The 21,660-nt window shown below is 33.0% G+C and overlaps 2 protein-coding genes across 3 annotated transcripts; one reads left to right on the top strand and one right to left on the bottom strand.

Annotated features, from left to right (window-relative positions):
- Positions 1 to 924: 924 nt before the first annotated feature.
- On the top strand, positions 925 to 9,260 carry LOC132037864 (receptor-like protein 4). 2 transcript variants are annotated; one of them, XM_059428496.1, is made up of 9 exons: positions 926 to 1,173; positions 3,531 to 4,589; positions 6,007 to 6,154; positions 6,688 to 6,759; positions 7,100 to 7,171; positions 7,766 to 7,837; positions 7,918 to 7,995; positions 8,660 to 8,841; positions 9,042 to 9,260. In XM_059428496.1, the coding sequence occupies exons 1-9, from the start codon at positions 1,098 to 1,100 to the stop codon at positions 9,170 to 9,172; spliced, it is 1,890 nt and encodes a 629-aa protein (XP_059284479.1). In that variant the 5' UTR covers positions 926 to 1,097; the 3' UTR covers positions 9,173 to 9,260. The 2 variants fall into 2 exon arrangements, with proteins under 2 accessions (XP_059284481.1, XP_059284479.1); XM_059428498.1 differs by lacking the exon at positions 6,688 to 6,759 and having other exon boundaries at positions 925 to 1,173.
- A 10,618-nt stretch (positions 9,261 to 19,878) lies between these two features.
- LOC132037865 (ethylene-responsive transcription factor 8-like) lies at positions 19,879 to 21,444 on the bottom strand. The gene is made up of 2 exons (XM_059428499.1): positions 21,162 to 21,444; positions 19,879 to 20,498 (listed from the first exon to the last, which is right to left on the bottom strand). The coding sequence occupies exons 1-2, from the start codon at positions 21,442 to 21,444 to the stop codon at positions 20,098 to 20,100; spliced, it is 684 nt and encodes a 227-aa protein (XP_059284482.1). The 3' UTR covers positions 19,879 to 20,097.
- Positions 21,445 to 21,660: the final 216 nt, after the last annotated feature.

Consider the following 21,660-nt stretch of genomic DNA (forward strand, 5'->3'; position numbering starts at 1 on the left):
AAAATTTCAGAAACTATCTTAAAAGTTCATTTCTCTTGCGTACCTGCATTTGCAATAAAATCACACAATTTGTGCGAGAAAATCGAATACCACTAAAGTTTTAATTAATTTAAATTAGTAGATCAAAAGCTTAAAGAAATTTATGCACACGTGTTTATGTGTGTATATTTATATATTCTACTAACAATTTCAAGTTTCCACAAGTTCTTACTTCATTAATTTTATATGATGTTATTTAATTGAATAAAGATTCTTATGATCAATGAAGTGTTTGAACGTTATAAACATACAAAAATATAATATCAAGCACTTTAAAACATGCCAAAATAAAAAAAATAAAAGCGAATCTATCATGAACGTAACTCTAAACATATTTATATTAAAAGAATCGCTACAGTTGTAAATTTGTCTTATGAGGGAAAAAAAAAGTAAGAAGTTAATATTTATAAATTAATGAATGTAAAATAGTACTCCATGTGTTTTGTATTACATTGTATTTATCATTTAATCATAGTTAACTGTTATATATTCTTATATTTTAATTCTAATAGTGTAATTATAAATTAAATCAACACGTGGCAGTTAATTAGCCAAGGGTTGAGGGGAAGCCGTAGACTTCATAAGCACACGAACATTACCTCTTCATGCGCCATTATTAAAGAACAAAAGTAACAAAAATCTAGTACTCCCTCTCACTCTATTTCAATTTATGTAAATCTATTTTCTTTTTAATTTATGTCAAAATGAATGATCTCTTTTCTAATTTGGAAACAAATTCACTTTATAAAATGATTTACAGTCACACAAATATTCAAGACTTATTTTGAACCAAGTTTTAAAAATCTTCTTATTTCTTTTTTAAATATCGTGCGATCAAACAAGATATAACAATAATAATCAAGTACAATATATAGCACGTCCCATCCATACTCTATACAAGTCTTCTTACATTCATTTTTTCTCTCTCTTACAATATGATAGTTGGTGCCCACAATGACAAAAGTGAAATGTTTTTGAATTCCAATACAGAATATGGAGAATGAAGAAGAAATTAAAGTTAATTGAATAAAAGACGTAGCAGCTATTGAACAAAAAAAATGCTCAAACTTCAAGTTTTGTTCTTCTTCTTCTTTAACTTCTGTTTGGCTCTAAATATTGCTATTTCTCGGCCTGGTTAGTTCCTTTTGTTTTTATTTTCTTTTTCTTTTTGTACAATGTGAATTTGATGAAGGGCTTTATATATATATATATATAATCCCTCTATTTTAATTTATTGGAACCTATTTTCTTTTTAATTCGTATAAAAAATGGATTTCAATTTGAAAATAAATTGACGTTATGAATGATTTACAGCCACATAAAATTTTAAGGCTTATTTTGAATCACAAGTTTCAAAAATCTTTCCTCTTTCTTAAATCTCGTGTCCAGTCAAATGAGGGAGTATATAACAACAACAACATACCTAGTGAAATTCTACAATGTGGGGTCTAGGGAGGGTAAAATGTGCGCCGACCTTACCGCAGATAGATAGGGAGCAGATACATAGGGAGGCTGTTTTCGAAAGGCCTCGGAAACAGCCTATATATGAAGGGCTATATATATATAGAGAGAGAGAGAGAGAGAGGTGAATCAAGGATTTATATAGTTTGTTTTAGTTTGATTGATTAATGTTAACTTGCAAGTATTTAGCTCCTTTTATTCTTTTTTTTTCCTCTTATACAATGTGAATTTGATGAAGGGCTTCAAATGATGGCTAAATTGTGTAGTTGTAATTGTGTTTGGATATTCAAATTGTTTTAGTTTGATTGACTATAATGTGAACTTGCAAGTATTTAGCTGTTTGGATATTCTTTTTGTTTTAGTTTGATTGATTAATCTTTCCATTTTTCCACATTTTGTTGTTCTTTCTTTTACTTCTTTACTCTTAAGGGCCTGTTTGGCCTTGCAAATTGGACTTTAAATTTGAAGTTTGTGTTTGTTTATGATATTTGAACAAAACTTCAATTTCAGTTTGAAATTTTGATTTCAAATCCCAAATTCACCTAAAAGGTAGAATTTTAATTCCAAGTTTGTGATTTCAAAGTATTTTTAAAATTTAAAACTTACCCATAAGTTTATATTTTGCAAAAAAAAAAAAAAGCCCGCATCGGTGTGGGATGGTGCAATTGGACTCTTTATGCAGTCTTGAGAAATCCTCACCTCGTGAGCTAGCTTCTTGCAAGTACTTAGCTGGTTGTGGTTAATTCTATGATTATGTTGTGGTGCCTAATTTTTTGATTTCGGAATGAACTCGCTTTGAATTTGATACTTCATAGTTGATGAATTGTACTCCCTGCGTTTCAATTTGTTTGTCTGGTTTTGAATTGGCACGGAATTCAAGAAAGTAAAGAAGAAGACTTTTAAATCTTATGGTCTTAAATTGAAGATATGTAGAATGTTCCTAATGCCCTTTAATCTTGTGGTCTTAAACATGCCATGTGGAAAGTTTGAATTAACGAGTTGCCAAACAGGGAAAGAGACGTTCTTCTTGAAATGGACTAAAAAAGAAAGTAAGACAAACAAATTGAAACAGAGGGAGTAGTTTGAATGCCCTAACTGCAACTAGAGGAGCTGTTTTTTATCTTTTTCTTTTCCATATTCTATACTTGGTTTTTTGGATGTTTGAATGACTTGTGAGCTGTTTTCCTCTTTAAGCTATAGTGATACTTAAAAGAAGCTACAGGTAGGTGCAAATACAATGCAATAACATGAAAGGGGTAGACTTTCTGAATTTTCTGAGCTGGTGCAAGGATCTTTATATTTTTAGGCTGCATCAAGCCTGGTGATTTTTCAGTCGAGAGGAGGTTATTTCCGTATGAGGGGTCTGAGTTTGATTTTACAGAATAAAATAAGTTCTTCTTGCGAAGAAGCCCGCACTTGACTCAGTGGCAAAGGAGGGATTAAGTGGAACGGAATTGACTCGGTGGCAGAGTCATTATGATGAAAAATTATAATGTCCAGCTCCGTCAGCGAATGAATGATCAAGCATGTTGCCACCAGAAGGAGGACCCCATATTTCTTCTAGAGAACCTCCTAAATTTTCCAAAGCAACTAGAAAGAGTAGAATTTTTTCTTATGCTTTTCCCGGTAGAAAGACGAAAGAATTCCTAATAACTGAGACCTTAACATCAGTATATTCTCATATATTCTGATATCTTCATTTCATGATTTGGCAAAATTATCTTGAATCTTGTGTAACGAGGGAAGAAATAAGTGAAACATCTTCACAAACTTATTGAGCAGCTCGAGGTCTACTTTTTCATAAGAATTAAATTTTTTAGGTACACTAAATTGGTGTAACATTAGTGAATAACTTTATTCTGCCTCTGTTATTAGTGGTTATTGCTTCACCAAATGAACTTGTTCTGCAGGTCTTTTGATTGTTAGTGTTGTTATGTGAGAAGAAAAGTGTTGCTCCTTTTTTATTAATTATTAATTAGGCTCGTTTTAGTTTCTCTTTGCTTACTATCTAGCCTGTTTATTAACTGCAGCACCATATGTAACGCGAATAAGCTGTGGAGCTCAAAATGATGTTCGTAGTGGCCCTACAAGTACCCTCTGGCGTAAAGATTTCGGATATACAGGAGGCATAACTAAGAAAGCAACCCGCCCAAGTTTCATAACGCCTCCACTCAGTACATTACGGTATTTCCCTCGATCACAGGGTCCTGAAAATTGTTACAACATCAATAAAGTGCCACGTGGCCGCTACTCAGTGAGGATCTACTTCGGATTAGTTGCGGAACATAGTTTGGATGACGAACCTCTATTTGACGTTTCTGTCGATAGGACCTTGGTTTATTCTTTGCCGTCCGGTTGGAGTAATCACGATGATGGAGCGTTTGTTGAAACTCTTGTATTTCTCGAGAATGGTACTGCCTCGCTTTGCTTCCACAGCACTGGTCACGGAGATCCATCTATACTCGCAATCGAGATTCTCCAAGTAGATGACAAAGCATACTTTTTTTCCGGTCCTGTATTTGGTCAACAGACAATCTTCCGGACTAGCCAAAGACTGAGCTGTGGACATCAGAATTCAAAATTTGACATTGACTACGACGGGGATCCTTGGGGCGGGGATCGGTTCTGGAGTTCAATTATGACTTTCGGTCGGAATTCCGATAATCCCATATCTACTAAAAGCATCATAAAGTCAGCTTCTGTAGCGCCGAATTTCTATCCGCAAGCTCTTTACCAAACTGCTCTTGTTAGTACAGACAACGATCCGGATTTAACTTACACGATAGACGTCGATCCAAACAAAAACTACTCTGTTTGGTTACACTTTGCAGAAATTGATCCTTCAATTACAGGTGTCGGACAGAGGGTTATTGACATATGGATAAATGGTGACACGGTGTTTCATGACGTTGACATTGTGAGAATAGCTGGGGGCGTTAACAGCGCTCTTGTACTGAACAAAACCGTTGCGGTCAGTGGAAGATTTTTAACAATCACATTACATCCAACAACGGGGACTCATGCCATTATTAATGCCATTGAGATTTTTGAGGTTATAACAGCTGAATCTAAAACATTACCAGAGGAAGGTAAGTTAGATGTTTCACTTATACTCTTGGATGCTCCTTTTCTGACCTTAAGCAGGGAAAGAAACGACAGAATTAAAAAGTTACACATGTTTTTTGAGAAAATGAAAAACTGATCCCTTATCATTGGTAGTAGATTCTGTTGAAAAAATATTGATATCTCAAAAAGAAGCACTCAAAAATCTTGTTCAGTTTCATACTATTAAAGTCTTGTTAATGGTCTTTAATCTATTTTTCTAACTTTTTGTACATGTAACAGATCATTGACATCTTCTTCATTAGCCATTTATGAGTCTTTATAACATTATAACGTTAAGGTCAAAATCATAATAGACCATCTAATTCTTCAATAGTCATTAAGAGAATTGAATGGTTTTTACACCTATTATCATAGCTGGATGTTTGATAACAAAGAATCAGAGGTTATCATTTGTCCATATCCTCACCTATTTATATAGATCTCTTTTCTTTTTGTGATTAGATTTTTCTACTATTCTTTGTGAGAGATATACCATAACAATACCAGGAAATACTTTCTTCTCTTTGTTATATTCTTTGGGTTATCTACCTTTGTGAGATCTTTGTTAGATTCTGGCTCCTAGTTTTATACTAGAAGAGCTTGTTGAATCCTGGGGGATACACCCATACCGGGTGAAATATCCTTAAGGACAGTGTCTTAATTGACATGTCTCAAGCTATGTGAATTCGTTAAAAGTGTTCGTGATCGAGTATTTTCCGTAAGATTCCAACAAATTCAAAATAGTCCTTTAAGTATCACTTAAGCAATTTTGGTCCTTTAAGTTTGTCAAAAGTTGGTTTCCGGCAGATATTTACCAAACTCTTATTGTTAAATTTAATGGAATTGTGGAAATAGAAAATATTTAAAGGGCAATCACATTTAGAAGTACAGTTTTTGTAGTTAATATTATTTTTTGTCTATTCCAAAAGTCTAGTGCAACTTTTTGAGGTGCAATTTTCGTTATTTTTTGCCTTTTGTGTCTTGGTGTATATTTTATGTTGTGGTTTCTTGGATTTTGATGGAATATTTTTGGTGTTTCTGATTAAGTGTATTTTTTCCACAATTTCAGTTAAATTTAACAATAAGAGTTTGGTAAATATCTGATAGAAACCAAAAATGTTCACTTATGACAAATTTAAAAGACTAAAACTACTCAAGTAATACTTAATAGACTATTTTGAACCTACTACCAAAGATAAGGGACCATTTTTGTCATTTTCTCATATTTTTTCATCATGATACACTTTATAGCTTCCTTAGACACTTGAAAGGAGGCAAAATGTAGCATGTTGTTCTAATATGTTTTTCTTGGTGCAGCTGGTGCCTTTCTCATATTATTTCTCTGTTTTACAAAAGTTACATCTACTCTTATATATTTTTTTTGCTTGTTTTCTTTTTCAGTAAAGGCTTTGCAGTCACTGAAACTTGCACTTGGACTTCCCCTTCGTCTTGGGTGGAATGGTGATCCATGTTTTCCGCAACAACATCCATGGAGTGGAGTAGATTGTCAGTTTGACAGAACTAGCAATAATTGGGTCATCAATGGGCTGTACGTTCTTGACCTTGAGTTTAGATATAAAAGTTCCTCCTATTTCACGCATGCGCACAAGCATGTACACACGTGTAAATATAACATTCTCATTGATATATATATCCTTCTATTGATGTTTCTGACCCCCGATTTAAGTAGGTGTTTGGCCATAGATTCCAAATATTTTTCACTTTATTTGGAATTTATGAAGTTGGAATTGTGTTTGATTATACTTTTTTATGAAGGAGAGAACGGAGCACTTTATTTGGAATTTACGAAGATGAGTACGAAAACAGGGGGCACTTTTCCAAATTTGGAATCCAACTCCAAGTTGGATTTGGAAATTTTATAGCCTAACACCGATTTTGAAATAAAAGAGAAAAATCATTCCGGAAAATTGAATAATCTTCATGGCCAAATGGGTCCTTAAAGTTTTGCTGGACTATACTCGGCTTTCTTTCTATGTTATATGACTCTATATTTTGTCTTAATATGTGTCCTCACTTTATCTTTCTCAAATATTGGCTTTCTGTTTTTTCCTGTAAGCACAGTAGCCTGGACAATCAAGGTTTACGGGGTTTCGTACCAGATGATGTTTCTCAATTGCGTCATCTTCAGAGCATGTAAGTTTAAATGGCAGTGCTGGTTTTTGGGAATATATATACTATTTGGATGAAAGATATGTAGCTGCCAAAGATCTTATACTTCTTAAAATGGCGTGGATGATCAATATGAGTTTTAGCCAATAGATAACACTTTCTAAAATTATTTTTGACACAATTCGTCTAAAGGAATTACTAAGAGGTTAAATAAATTTCTTTATTAAGTATCAGTTTAAGAGGTTTTCAAATATTTGAGCATCTTTTAGAATGTCCTTTCATGCATGTATATTGCAATCGGTGTCCACTTCTGAAATATGATCTATTCTAACATGTGCTTTGCTTGCTTGTGTGCATTTTACAGAAATCTAAGTGGAAACAGCATTCATGGACCTATTCCCTCAGCACTTGGAACAATAATTAGTCTGGAGAAACTGTGAGTAATGCTTGCTGAGTCACGTGCTTTTCAGTACTACATTTCTATGCTGGCAGAGTAATATATTATGAAATATTAAAATGAAATGGGGTCTTCATAGGCATACAAGACTTAATCTAGAAAAGAGTTTGATTAATTATAATCCTAGTTTGACTAATAGTGAATGAAGAATCACTGGTACTATCTCATTTCCATTTTCTAAAAAGAAATTATGACACAAAGATGGAACTTGGAAGGCTCGTGATTTTTGTAACTATGTAGATTGAAAAGATTATTAAGTCTTATTATTCTTTATGATCTGTACGTGGGAATGTGAATATTGTTCTTGGTTGTTTCTGTGACCTAACAAAAGTTGCACAACAGGGATCTTTCATACAATTTCTTAAAGTCTTATTACTGTTTATCATCTGTTCTTAGTTGTTTCATGTGCTATTAACACTAAACCTTTTCATAATTGTGTCGATTACCAAGATTTTTAAGTTGTATTGCTCTTTATCATCTATACACGAGATTAGTGAATGTGCATACTGTTCCTTAGTTGTTCTTGTGATTAAATTCTCACTTGGTGATGACCTAATAAAAGTTGCACAACAGGGATCTTTCATACAATTCTTTCAACGGATCGATTCCTGAGAGCCTTGGGCAGTTGACCTCAGTACTGACACTGTAAGATACTTCAACGAGTTCAGTTAAGTACATGAGATGAATCAAGAAAGAGCTCTTATTTACTACTTTATTTATTACAGAAATCTCAATGGCAACTTGCTCTCTGGAAAAATTCCTGCAGCATTAGGAGGACGGCTCTTGCACAGAGCTAGCTTCAAGTATGTTCTCCTAATTGCACATTCTTGGCACAAGGCTTGTTCTTAGTAAAGCATCCTTCAGAAATTGCATCATAACTATAGTATATGAAGTTGTTCGCCGTTATTAATTTCATGTAGTTTTTCTTTTGTCCAACTTTTTGTTGTCAAAAATACATACTGCTTATGGTCGTCATTCAATTTCTAGATGCCTCGACTAAGGTCTACTTGTCACCATTTTGTGTGGGTGGTAACATTTGCATTTTTCCTTAATTGACATACAAAAATAGTCAAAAAAGTCTAAGACGGAGAACGTTGTGATGTTCTTTGTGGCATCCTCTTGCTTGATCTGTGATCGTCTAGCTGTCCTCTATGCCCCTTTCTTTAGCCTATGCTGTCTCAGTCTTGGATAGAGTACATTACCTATCTTTCTATGTTTGAATGAAACTATATGCTGCTGTTTCCTCTCAAACTGAATGTAATAAGAGTAAAAACTAAGAAGTTTCATACGAAAAGGAGGCTATGGAGTAATGTCTCTAGGCCGAGATACTAACTAAACCTTATCATCATGTGCTGAAAGTAATATGATATTCATGGGTATATTAACTTGTGGATCAGATAAAGAAACTGCTGTGAAATTTTTGTTCACTGGTGCTTATGCAAAATACTTAACTGTGGATGCTTTCAGTTTTACTGATAATGCAGGCCTTTGCGGTATTCCTGGATTACCATCATGTGGACCGCATCTTACTGTTGGTGCCAAAATCGGCATTGGCTTAGGGGCGTGTGTGGCTGTTGTAGTTATCACCACCTGCATAACATGTTGGTGGAAAAGGCGTCAAAATATCCTCCGCGCTAAAAGAATTGCTGGTAAGAGTTTTCAACATAACATGCTCTATATCCATATTCAAATGTATTCCCCATCTCTTTTCCGGTATTTTTGTCAATGAGTATCTTTCGAGAAATGAGTTTCTAGTGAAGATGTATCCCTAAACGAGTTTACTGGATCTTTTTCTCTGTATCGTGCTTCTCATAGATGAATCACTGTTTTTTTTTTCATTTTTGCACAGCGCGAGATGCTCCTTATGCAAAGAAAAGAACACATTTGAACCATATTCAAATGACAAGACACCATCACCATGATCATCATCACGAACATACCCGGACAGCTGCTGAGAATGGACCTCCTTTGCTTACTTGAGTTCGAACATGCTATATAAAGCAAGTTTTGATAATTTCTCTAATGTCACTGGAATTCAACAATTATTATACATACCAAAGGCAAACAATTTATACCCTACTTGCACAGTATAATTTTTCAACAAGGAAGATCGGTTGAACTAGTGAGAAAATTGCCACGTATAATGCTGCGAGAAGTCTGCTTTGTGGCTAGAAATGTGTATAGTGGTTATACAGGGGAAGTAAGTTCAAATGCCATAGATATAATTTAGTACTGTAAAGATACTTGCAGATAATGTGGAGGAATAGACAGAATGGTGTATATTACATGTATTCGTCTCGTCAGTTTTGGTTGAAGACACTCATGTGAACTGTGTAATGGTATACAAGCCAGCTTGCGAGTACCTCGATTATCTCAGCAGTACATGTTGTCTCTCACTAGCATGTGTGTTGTATAAGTTTACCCCTCTAAACTTTAGTGGAAAGAGATCAAATTGCATTTCTGTAACTGATTTTAGCAACAAAAAAATTGCTAATTTTAAACTACTAGTTTCCGGAATTGGACAAGGAGCGTACTTACTCCCTCCGCCCCCTTTTGTTTGCACTATTTCCTTATTAGTTTGTATCAAAATGAATGATTTACTTTTATCTTTAACGAGCAGCTTTTAACAGTTATACAAATGATGTGACGTGTTTAAATAAGAACTTTCAAAAACTCTTATAATGTTATAACATATCTAAGATTATAGTGAATTTTAAAAGTCTATCTTTCATCTTAAATTTTATGACAAATCACATTATGACTAATAACGTGAAATGAATGGAGTATTTCAATAGTAGCTCCTTAATAGACATTTGTCGAGAAATTGTCAAGACAGTGTATGGCAATTATATCCTATAGTCAAAGAGAAAGCCAAAAGCCGTGTTGCATTGAACATTCATATCAAGAATCGTATATACAACATTCATATCAAGAATCGTATATACCAGGTCTTCTATCTTTAAACGCAATATAGACCTTGTATTTTTCCTTAACAAGCACCATTATAAAAAAAAAAGTTAAAGAAATAAAAGGAGTGTTGGTATATACTATGGTATAGCCTTACAAAATAAGGAAAAGGTCACTCATTTTTAGCTGCAACGACTAAGCCTTTTTAGTTGACATGACCGAAAAAAATAAAAAGTCATGGAGTTTGTTACTATTGGCAGCAATTTTGTTTCCTTGCGCACCACAAATGACCATAGACAGGTTGCTGAGGGCATAAGAGACAATAGCCCCATTTCTCGATGAAAATTTTGGACAATAACCGCACGATTTAAAAAAAAAAAAAAAGGTTAAAAAATTATTGTTTGTTGAGAGGCGGATTTAGAGGACGGTGAGGATTCACCCGAACATTCTTTGCAAAAAATTACAGTGTATACATAGGGTAGGTTTTTTGTGCTTATGTACATATATATACTTTTGAATACCCTAAAAAAATGCAAAAGGTTAGCTCAAGTAGTCCACAGTGTTCAAAATTGTCTCTAGGGTCTTACGCTCGATTCGTAAACAACATTATTTTTTATATTTAGCTTTTGTTATTTTTTTCGAACCCCTCAGTGAAATTCCTAGATCCGCTACTATTTGTTCATGAAATTTGCTCAGTTTTTTAAAATTGGCCCAAACCAATTTTTGGGTGAAATTTCACTTTCACTCACAAAACTTTAAATTTTTTCCAAGTAAAATATATGTCCAAACACAATTTCAGTTTCAAAAATTATTTTTTGTTACAACTTCAAAAACTCCATTTTTTCAAGTTTCAACTAAGAGCCCGTTTGGCTTAGCTTATAAGTTGCTGAAAACAACTTATAGCGTTTTCGCTTTTTTGAGTTTTTAGTGCGTTTTATAAGCATTTTTTGTCTTAAAATAAGCCCCAAAAAATAATTGGGCCCATTTGGCTTAGCTTAAATAATTGTCCTTCGCTGGAGGTGGTCTTTATATTTTACCCCTCAAAATGGTGGTCTTTAAATTCTGCCTGTGCCTATGCAAATTCTGCTTTAAGGCCTAAATAGGCAGAATTTGCATGGCAGATTTACAAAATTCTGCCTGATTTTGTAACCTCTGCCTCGCAAAAATTTTGCCTTGCAATTTTTTTTTTTTATTGAGCTAGGGTTCGAACCCACAACCTCAGGGTATTAGGCGAGGGGCAATACTTAAAGACCACCAATTTGAAGGGCAAAAATTAAAGACCACCCCAAATGAAAGGCAATCCGCGTAAAAAATTTTTTTAACTTATAAGCTGCTTTTTTAAGCCCATCCAAACAGACTCTAAATCTATCGTTACGCTAACTTATAGTTTAAGCTCATTTCACACCAACGAGTCTAGGAAATCTCATACTAATAACACAGGATAAAAAGAACAGTGAGCTCAGCCCTCGTGTCCTGCATGTCTTTACAGTCTAAGAAATGGTCCACCATCACACACCAAAAACAGAGTAAAATATTACTCAGAAACAGATTTGACCTCACTATATGTCCCTTTTACCCTAAAAATCCAACTCTTTTGTCTTCATTAACTCACACATACATCCACGTGGCCATCTGATACACTTACCCTATTTTTACACTCTTTTTTTTCCCATGGTGTCACCACTTTATTACTCAAAAAGGGATATTGTACTGTTATCCATTCATCAGTCGACACCTTACCACTGACCACTTCACCTGCGTAAACCTAACACCTCCATATTACTAGTACCTCTAGTCTAAATTGAATACTAGTATCCAAATTGAAACAATACATAAAAATTTATACAAGTATTATTTGGTTTGTATTTTACCTTATTTTAATGACACGTGCATAAATTATTAGAAAAATCTACACTACAATAAAACTGAATTAGCTCATAACTAGCAAAATTTTGTGATAATGCGTTGCTACGTCAAAAATTAGCATTAGATTTTGTTGTTTGGCTACAGAATTTGTTGCTAATTCCTGTTGGTTTAGTAGTGCTATTTGTTACTTTATACAGAATAAAATAAAAATAAGGATATTAATAATACATGAATTAAAATAATAAACTTATATCTTTCCTTTTCTAAAAAAATCCAAAAAATAATTTCTACGTTACTATAATTTATTTTTAAACCAAATGACCCCATTATGCAAAGACGACCTCGGGATGCTGTCCACCATAGTCTAGTCAAACAGTTTTCTCTCTCAGATTGCTGTATGTATTAAGCTTTCCCCAAAATCAAGGCATTATAGATTAATGACAATCATTTAATGTAAGTTAATTAATAATTAGTCTGATATTATACTTACTCAGTTTTCAGCAAAATCTTGCAATGAAAAGTCTTTTCATTTTTCTTAAACTTAATGCCGAATCAAATTAAAACAAATAAATTAAGAGTGAGTACTCAGTTTCCAACAAAAGCTTGCATCAAATAATGGACCAAGTGATGCATTTGGTTTGAAGCTTAATGGACTTAGAGCCCGTTTGGATTGACTTATGAGTTGGTCAAATCAGCTTGTAAGTTATTTTTAATTTATTTGGATGTTTGGTAAAATAGAAAATAGCTTAAATTAAGTTAAAAAGTGCTTAAAATAAGCTAAAATTAAGAAGTTGCTCAACCCCAATTTATTTTTTTTGGGCTTAAAAGCCATTTTGGTTTGACTAACAACTTTATCCTTTTATCCCTCATATTTTCTGTTAATTTCGATACTATCCTTACTTCTAAAAACCCTTTTAGCACTTTTATCTAAACACGTAACTGCTTATTTATAAAATAACTTTCAGCTCATCCAAACGGGCTCTTAAATAAATTCTTGTTTACAATTATAACTTTTGAGATGATAATAAAAAATGCTTTTGAGAGAGTAATATAGTCATTTTGATAACGTTATTAAGGTACAGTTAATTCATATATTATTGTTATTGTGATGATTATTATCAGATATCTAATGTTGGATAAAGTAATAAATAAAATACGGAATCCTATACTAGGATTAGAATCCTAAACTTTAAAGAAAATTATTGTTTTTAACATAGACAGCCACCAACAATAAACACACACACTTTTTTTTCTCCTTTAAAAGTGATTGCTTTTAATTTGTCTGAATTGTTTTATCCGTAAGCAGCCGACTAACCTATAGTATAAACTGTGTGTCTTATACCGACACGTCACCTCTATTCACGCCCATATTATTAGAGGGTGTTAAATGAATGGATTGAATTAATTTTGAGCGAGTTAAAATGAGTAGAGTTAATAAGTAGATTGTTGGTCATAGATTCAGATATTTTTCATTTCTTTTTAAATTTGAAATTGAAGTTGAAGATGCGATTGTGTTTGGTTATACTTTTTGCAAGGAATATTTTAAATAACGTTAATGTTTGAATGTACTTAAATAATATAACTTTAAAAGAGAAAAGTGAGTTGAAAAATATGTTATAAATTGCTTTCCAAATTCAAAATATAACTTCAAGTTGGGTTTAGAATTTTTATGTCAAATATCAATTTTTAAATAAAGTAAAAAATTATTTCGAAAAAAGTGAAAAATTCTAAGGTTAAACATATACTAAATAAGTGAATTATTAACATATATAAAAGGTTTTGGGGCTGAAATAAATTAGATAAAAATGAGCTAAATGATAAGTAAATGATGACTTTATGACCAAATTGCTCAAATTTTATCAAATTTCAATTTCTTTTTTTATATTCATATAATTTATTTAATTACCTAAAGTGGGGATGGCACCAAATGGATGAGGTCATCCTTTTTTTTGTGAGTCCTAATTTTCTGTAAGTGGTCGTTTGGTTCTTTGAGAAATAGTCCGGGATTATAATCCGGGACTAATTTATTTGGGATTATTTTATACCATCTAAAAGATGGTATAAAATAATCCGATAAGTGGGTTAAGAAGGTATAAGGTGGGCTATTCCAGCGCTAATTTTTATACCACGTTTGGTGCTGTATTTTATACCTTATGTGTAAAAATTGCAATACTTTGATAACTTCTCTTATACCATGAACCAAATGTGTAAATAGGACAGAGATGCTTCCCCCTCTTGATATTCTCTATATTCTCCTTTCACTTTCTGAAAATGACTATTTAATTCTGTTTGAAAACACTACGCCAACCACTCCCAAAACAAGTTAATGATTTTATTGAATTCGTAGGTAAAAGTGCAGCTCTGTCCCTGCTTAGGCTCAAACACAATATATATGTGTTAAAAGATTACACAAATAAGTATAATAATATACGGAGTAATTAGAAACTCAAAAAAAAACTAGATGCCATATTGTACTTGTGTAGATTAAGCTCTATTGTGTGCTGCGTTGGGAGTATTGTAGCTATGAGGAGATTAAGGTATGTTAAGGCTAATCTTTCTTCTTTTGGCATGATCTTTATGAAACTAATTAAACATAACCGAAACAGCATGCCAGAACGATTCCGCTCTTAGTAGCTAGAAATTTTCCTGTTGATTCATGTCTTAATAGTATTATGCTCAGCAAGTCTATTCATATGATTCGTATGCTCCATAGAGTCAGGTAATGATAATGATGTTAGTCTCATAACATTGTTTGGAGAGGTAACGACCTTACGTCACTTCGACCAACTCAGAATGTACTCTTATCATACTTATGCACTTATACATATATGATACTATGATAATGATGCCCACAGAGGCCGATGGCATTATATACGTCTGAAATGCCTCGAAGGGCTATGATATACATGAGTACTGTATATCATAGCCCTATGTATGAACGACGTTATATACGTATATATACAGTACTCATGTATATCATAGCCCTTCGAGGCATCTCAGATGTACAGGTTGATTCTCTTTACCTCATGTTACACTCATGTCTTTCTTATGTTACATTCTTGCCTTACATACTAAGTACTTTATTCGTATTGACGTCACTTTGCCTGGGGACATTGCGTTTCATGCCTGCAGTTCTGATAGATAGGGTGACGGTCCGCATCAGTAGGTTGCCCACTCGGCGTTGATATTGGAGCGCTCCACTTGACTTGGAGTTGCTATCTAGTCTTGGTATGACATTTTTAATGTACATATGGGTATATATGGCGGGGTCCTGTCCCGACCTTATGATGTCATGTATTCTAATAGAGGCTTGTAGAGAGTTATGATGTAGTTAGTTGTTGTATGGCCTTGCCGCCCTGCATTTTGTTGTACAGATGTTTATGACACCCTTGTCGGCCTGTACTATTATGTCCGGTCATGTTTATGTATGTAGATCCTTTCGGGCTTGCCCCTTTTCAGTTTATTTCTCCCATGAGTTAGTAAGTTGTCGTCGATGGCAGTATGTAGATCCTTTCGGGCTTGCCCCTTTTCAGTTTATTTCTCCCATGAGTTAGTAGGTTGTCGTCGATGGCCATTGAGGCCCACCTACCTTTATGATTATATTTGTTTGCAACAAATTTTAATATGCGGAAATAAATTACAACCACAAACAAAATATGAAGAAACAGAGATTTTATTTATGAATATTGCGGGTACAAGATCGTTTACTCCTTGATTCTTCTCTCCTAATATTTCTCCGTAATTTGAGGGCTGTTAGTAGCTTGTTTCTCGAACGTAGGATGATTTGGATTTGGATATGTGGACTTTCTTGGGATGTAGTATTTGATATCCATGAAAGGATATTGTGGATCTTGTTGAAGTATTTAGTTGTCAAGAAGTATCCGGCCACATATTGACCCCTTTTTGAATACCCATGAGTTTATGGGATATCTGAGATCTTGATCTCTTTGTAAATACCAAGAGTTTATGGGATATTTGAGATCTTGACCTCTTCTTGAATATGTGTCCTTTATATAGGCTTAATCTAGGGTTTAGGTTGAAATAGTCTCCAAGAAACCCTAACACATATTGGGCTCAACTTGTAGAGTCCCCCAAAATTTCGATGTCTACAATATTATGAAAGGATGTCATGTTGGTATTCGGTAAGTAAGGCCCGGATGCCTGTCGTGGCCCTTCGGTTTGGATCGTGACAATAATAGAAACTGCTTTTGTGAGACTAATATAGTCATTTTGATAACTTTATTAATGTACAGTTATTTCTTATATTATTATTATTATTATTATTATATCTCATGTCTATTGTTGGATAATAAAGGAGTATCAAATACTTTACCAAATAAAATAATCATACTAGGATGGAATCCTAAACTTTAAGGAAAATTATTAACATAGACAGCCGCCCATTACAAACACACACCCTTATTTTTCTCCTTTTGTCTGAATTGTTTTAGTACTAACCTATGGTATAAACTGTCTGTCTCACACCGACACGTCATCTCTATTCACGCCGATATGCTTTTTTATTTTGTCCGTCTTATTATATGTGACGATTTTTAAGACAGAACATAATTTTTCAAAAATAATTTAGACTATTATCTAAAATAAGGTACAAACTATTGTGCTGCTATAGTTCAAGTCTATAATGGAAAAATAAAAAAGATATAAATATAGTACTATTTGGGGAGTCTACGAGGTAGTTCTTTGACCAAGTTTTCCTTACATTTTTTCTAAATTGTTTGAATTATAAATTATTATGACTTATAGTAATTTTTATGTAGTTTCTAAATATATACATTTAACATTTACAAACTTAAAAATCTACGTCAAAATTTGCGGTCAAATTAAGTTATAAAGTTTGATCTTCATCCAAAAAAGTTCAAATAAATTGAAACGGATGGAATATTACTTTTCAGAAAAATATGTTTAGTTACATAAACATCGTGGAAAATAACGACAAGTTTCAACAAAATTAATCTTTCCTTCTCTATTCTCCCTGTCTCATTTTATATGGAAGTATTTGATTGAGTATGAAATTCAAATTAGAGAAAATGCTTAAGATGTAAGTCAAATATATATAAATGTAATAAGAATATTATTCTTTTAGAAGAGTTGTGTGTTATAGTTTGACATGTCTTTTTATCTTTTCTTTCAATTAATGTGATGAGCTTTTGTATAAGTAAGTTCCAAGAAGTCATATCGTTATGAGAATGTCAAGATTACATAGTTTAAGAATAATTAAAGAGAAAAAACGTATCACATAAAATAAAACCGAGAATATAGTATCAATGAATTCAACCTAAATGAGGAAGGCATTAAATGAATCTGCAAATGTGTAAATAGGACAGAGATGCTTCCCCCTGTTAATACTCCTTTCATTTTCTGAAAATGACTACTTAATTCTGTTTGAAAACATTATGCCAACCACTCCCCAAAACAAGTTATTGATTCTGTTGAATTTATAGCTAAAGGTGTACCTCTGTCCGTGCATAGACTCAGACACAATATATATGTGCTAAAAGATTACACAAATAATATGTTCGCCGCGACTGAAAAAAAAATGTAGGATCAGAATATTTAGAGCTTATAAAATTAAAATCTTGGATTATCCGGTTTTGATAGCCATTGAGTTAGGGGTATACCTTTAACTAGTACATATTGTAGGTCATCTTCAAGTCGGAAGGTTTTAATCTTTAAATATTAGGGGTCGTTTGGTGCATGGTATAGGCTGAGATACCCCAGCACTAGATGGTATAAAATAACCCCAAGAGATGGAATAAATTAGTCCCGGGATTATATCCCGGGATAATTATAGTACTGGGATTGGGAGTAACAAATTAAAATAATTACTTAATTACAACAAAAATGTAATAGTTTAGAGGACCTTTTAGCTATTATAGTCAGATCTCTCTATAACCGTCATCATCTATAACAACATTTCATTATAACAATCAAGTATTCTTGAGATTAATTTTTATATTATATTATATGTTATTTATAATAGCATTTTGGTACCAACGATACCGTTATAACGAAGTTTGACTGTATCTCTTTTCTTAATTCTTATTGTAACCGATATAATATTCGTCATTTCCTCCTAAAAAGTTTGATTCAAAAACACATTCACCCTCTTATGTCGTTGGTGTATAATATAATGACACGCCAATTACAAGAATAGTAGTGAGATAAATATTTATAGAATCCCCCTAGGTTTAATTAAAAATTTCGGATTTAATTTTTGAATATAGAAAAAAACTTGTTAGGAATTATTTTCCCCCTAAATGGGTAATACAGATTGAATCTAAATTAATGAGAGCTTTAATGCAGATCAAATACTGAATAGGAAGTCAAAAAAAGTTAATGTAATGACACGAGACCAATAAGAAATTATAGACTTCTAATGTACCTGTCCCTAAAATTGGAGGACCAAAAATATGGGGAACCCACAAAAAGCGGCAGCCGCGTTTCCACTAATAGTCCACGTGGGCCCTTTCCTTGTCTCCTAAACTGCTATTTTTCGTAAATAAATACTCCCTCAGTCCCATATTAATTGGCCACATTATTATAAATATCCTTCTCAAAATATTTATTCATTTATAAAATCAAAATAAAATTAATTAAATTTTACCTACTTTACCCTTAACTTTAATTGTATTTTAAAGTAATCAATACTCCCTCCATCCATATTAATTGACCACATTACTAAAAATATATGTCCCAAAATATTTATCTATTTACAAAATCAAGACAGAATTAATTAATTTTTTCCTATTTTATCCTTACATTAATTAGAAAGAGATAAGAATAATGTAATAAAAATACATTTTTATTTATGAGTTCTTAAAGAGCGGAGGGAACAACACGTGGCGACGCGCTTGATTCTGCAATGAACACTTTACTTAATACCTTCCGTCTATTCATACTGCAGTACTGCTAATTAGTAATTACTGACTACCACGCTCAATATTGTTCACTTGGTTTGGCGCGTGGACGCTATGCGCTATAATAAAAAATAAAAATAAAATACAAGATGTGAATTAAAAAAAAAAAAAAAAAAGGTTTGATTTCTAGTGTAGGTAGGGGTCGATTGGTTGTTGCTTGGCGCATACTCGTTAGAGTTATACAGTATTAGTACGGTAGGGATTAGTTATGTCAGAATCAGTTATGCAAAATTTAGTTATTTATATGTTACCCCTATTAGTTATTTCATCTCCTATACTGTATTAAATAATATATAGATTATCTTATAACTTGTACATGTCTTAATTATGTGAAATTTTAAATTGATAACCAAAGACCTTATTCAGTGTGTTGAATTTTATAGATAACAAAGCAAAGAAATCACCTCCTTAACCAGCAACCAAACAACCCCTTGCTATCATATAAAAAATGTTACAGATGAATAGTATCTTTTCTAATGTACTCTTTCAATGCTTTACTTAAACGAACTGGGCAAGACTTGGCTTAAGCATTGCTTATATAGTTTTAGCTTAGATTAACGTTGTTTTGTGGTAAAATGGATAATGTGTTGCTTTCGTAACAATTATAATTAGCTTAGTGTTGGAGTTTGTTTGGTTACAAAAGAATTGCTAATGTTTGGCTTCTTATAACAACTTTATTTATGTCTTGATTCTGCAAAAACAGCAAAAATGATATGAGCATGCCAAAAATTGTAGCTAATAAAAACTGCAATATTTGTTTTGCAATTTCAGCTATGACATAAGATAACATGATCTCCAAGCAGATACAGCGTTACAATTTCGAGTTCACATAAATTTAAAACGTACTTTCAATACAAAATATAAGTCTAAACTCATAAATACTCTAAATCATCAATTGTTGAAGAGCTTAAATTCTAGATCCGTCTTGTGTCTCAAATCAGAGAACACTTTGAACAAACTGCCTCAAAAAAAATATTAATTCCAACTAACTTTTATAAAGATCAGATCTTTCAATATTCACATAAAACGGTGATCACCAATCCCCCATATTAAACTACATTTCCCTATCATATACTATTTTCTTTAACTCTTCACTAATTTCTCAAAAGTAAAAGGGGGAACATTACAAACTTAAACAACATTACAACTAAACTAATTAAAACCAAAATCTCCCATCAACAATGCCATCAATCTTCACATATTCTCTGGTGCTGGAGGAAAATTTAAGTCGATATCGACACCCTTAGCGTTTACTTTACGATCGTTACCAAAAAAATCAATCACTGAAGATGATGATTCCGATTCGCTCTTCACTGTTTTGGGGCTATTTTTTTCGTGATGAATTGCTCCAGCTCGTTGCAAAGCATCAAAATAGTACATATGATTCATTGGAGAAACATGAAATTGATGATTTTGTAACAAAAACTTACCTACACCATTGTTAAATATACCCCCGGAGCTATTTATAGCTCCGAGGGTTAGATCTAAAGGCGGCGATGATTCTATCATCGCCGCCGTTGCTGGTGATGACTCAACAGTACTGCTCTGACTAGGACTCCGATTACCGTCCCCGTTATTTGGTTTGATACAATTTTCTGCAATAAAAAAATAAACCATTATTCAGAATCAATATACAAAATTAGGGTATACATGATACAATTATAGAAAACCAAATCTGAGCAAGAAAAAAAAGACATCTAAACACTCAATCAGGACCGGTGCCATACCCTATACAACTTATTTACAACTTTCATATAACATTCATACAAAAATTAAAAAAAACTACAAATAAATATTACTCCTTCCGTTTCAATTTATTTGTCAGATTTTGACTTGAAACGGAGTTTAAAAAATTACAAAAAAAAACCCTTAAATCTTGTCTTTTTTTTTTTTTTTAAAGTTTCCCATCCAGGACCTGCATTCCTAAATTAAAGATGCATAGAATGTACTTAATATCTTTTGATCTAGTCGTCTTAAACATATCAAATGAAAATTAAAATTAAAAAGTTAGTCAAAAACAGAAAAGGACAACAAAGAAAAAGTAAGACAACAATTTTTTTCTTTAAAAAAAGAGACTAAGATAATCAAATCAAGTTTCAAGCCGATCAGGGTCAATCACCTCAAAGTAAGAAAATAAAAAACCGAAATCAAGATGAAAGTTGTCTAATCGTTTCTTTTTGAAAGAAAAAACAAATTAAAACATGTCATGTGAAAATAAAAATAAGACAAACAAATTGAAACGGAGAGATTATTATTACCTATTTTCACATCCTCTGTCAATGATGGATGTGGAAAATTAGTTTTGGCTTTGGCACCGCGGAATTCACGGGCGGCAGCATCATATGCTTTTGCGGCGTCTTCCGCGGTGTCAAATGTGCCTAACCAAACTCTACTTTTTTTTCCAGGATCTCTAATTTCAGCCGCGTAACGACCCCATGGCCGCTTTCTCACACCTCTATAATGCACATCTTTTGCTATCACTTTTCCGACCGCAGCGGCAGTCATCGCTGCAGCAGCACATTTTTTTTGAGTCGGTGCCATTTAGATGATTTGTGTTGTATGGGAATATTATTGTTTTGTACATAGAATTTGTTAGAGAATTTTAGGGTATGGTTGAGAGAAAGTGTAGGTGGAGAGAGTGCTGTTTAAATAGGAAAGAGGTACAGCACAGTCAATGGAGTGTTTGACTGATGGAATTATTGGGACCACCATATATTACGTGGCATTTTATTTTCTTACTATAAAACAAATAGTGTA

Source organism: Lycium ferocissimum, chromosome 11 (genome assembly GCF_029784015.1).
Source record: "Lycium ferocissimum isolate CSIRO_LF1 chromosome 11, AGI_CSIRO_Lferr_CH_V1, whole genome shotgun sequence".
Lineage (NCBI taxonomy): Eukaryota > Viridiplantae > Streptophyta > Magnoliopsida > Solanales > Solanaceae > Lycium > Lycium ferocissimum.

What these genes read in the sequence shown, in the direction of transcription:
- LOC132037865 (XM_059428499.1), bottom strand. Translation starts at nt 21,444, where the DNA reads ATGGCACCGACTCAAAAAAAATGTGCTGCTGCAGCGATGACTGCCGCT. An exon ending in GACAGAGGATGTGAAAATAG is followed by an intron (nt 20,499 to 21,161) that starts GTAATAATAATC and finishes TTTTTATTGCAG; the next exon opens with AAAATTGTATCAAACCAAAT.
- LOC132037864 (XM_059428496.1), top strand. Translation starts at nt 1,098, where the DNA reads ATGCTCAAACTTCAAGTTTTGTTCTTCTTCTTCTTTAACTTCTGTTTG. An exon ending in TATTGCTATTTCTCGGCCTG is followed by an intron (nt 1,174 to 3,530) that starts GTTAGTTCCTTT and finishes TATTAACTGCAG; the next exon opens with CACCATATGTAACGCGAATA. An exon ending in TTGACCTCAGTACTGACACT is followed by an intron (nt 7,838 to 7,917) that starts GTAAGATACTTC and finishes TATTTATTACAG; the next exon opens with AAATCTCAATGGCAACTTGC.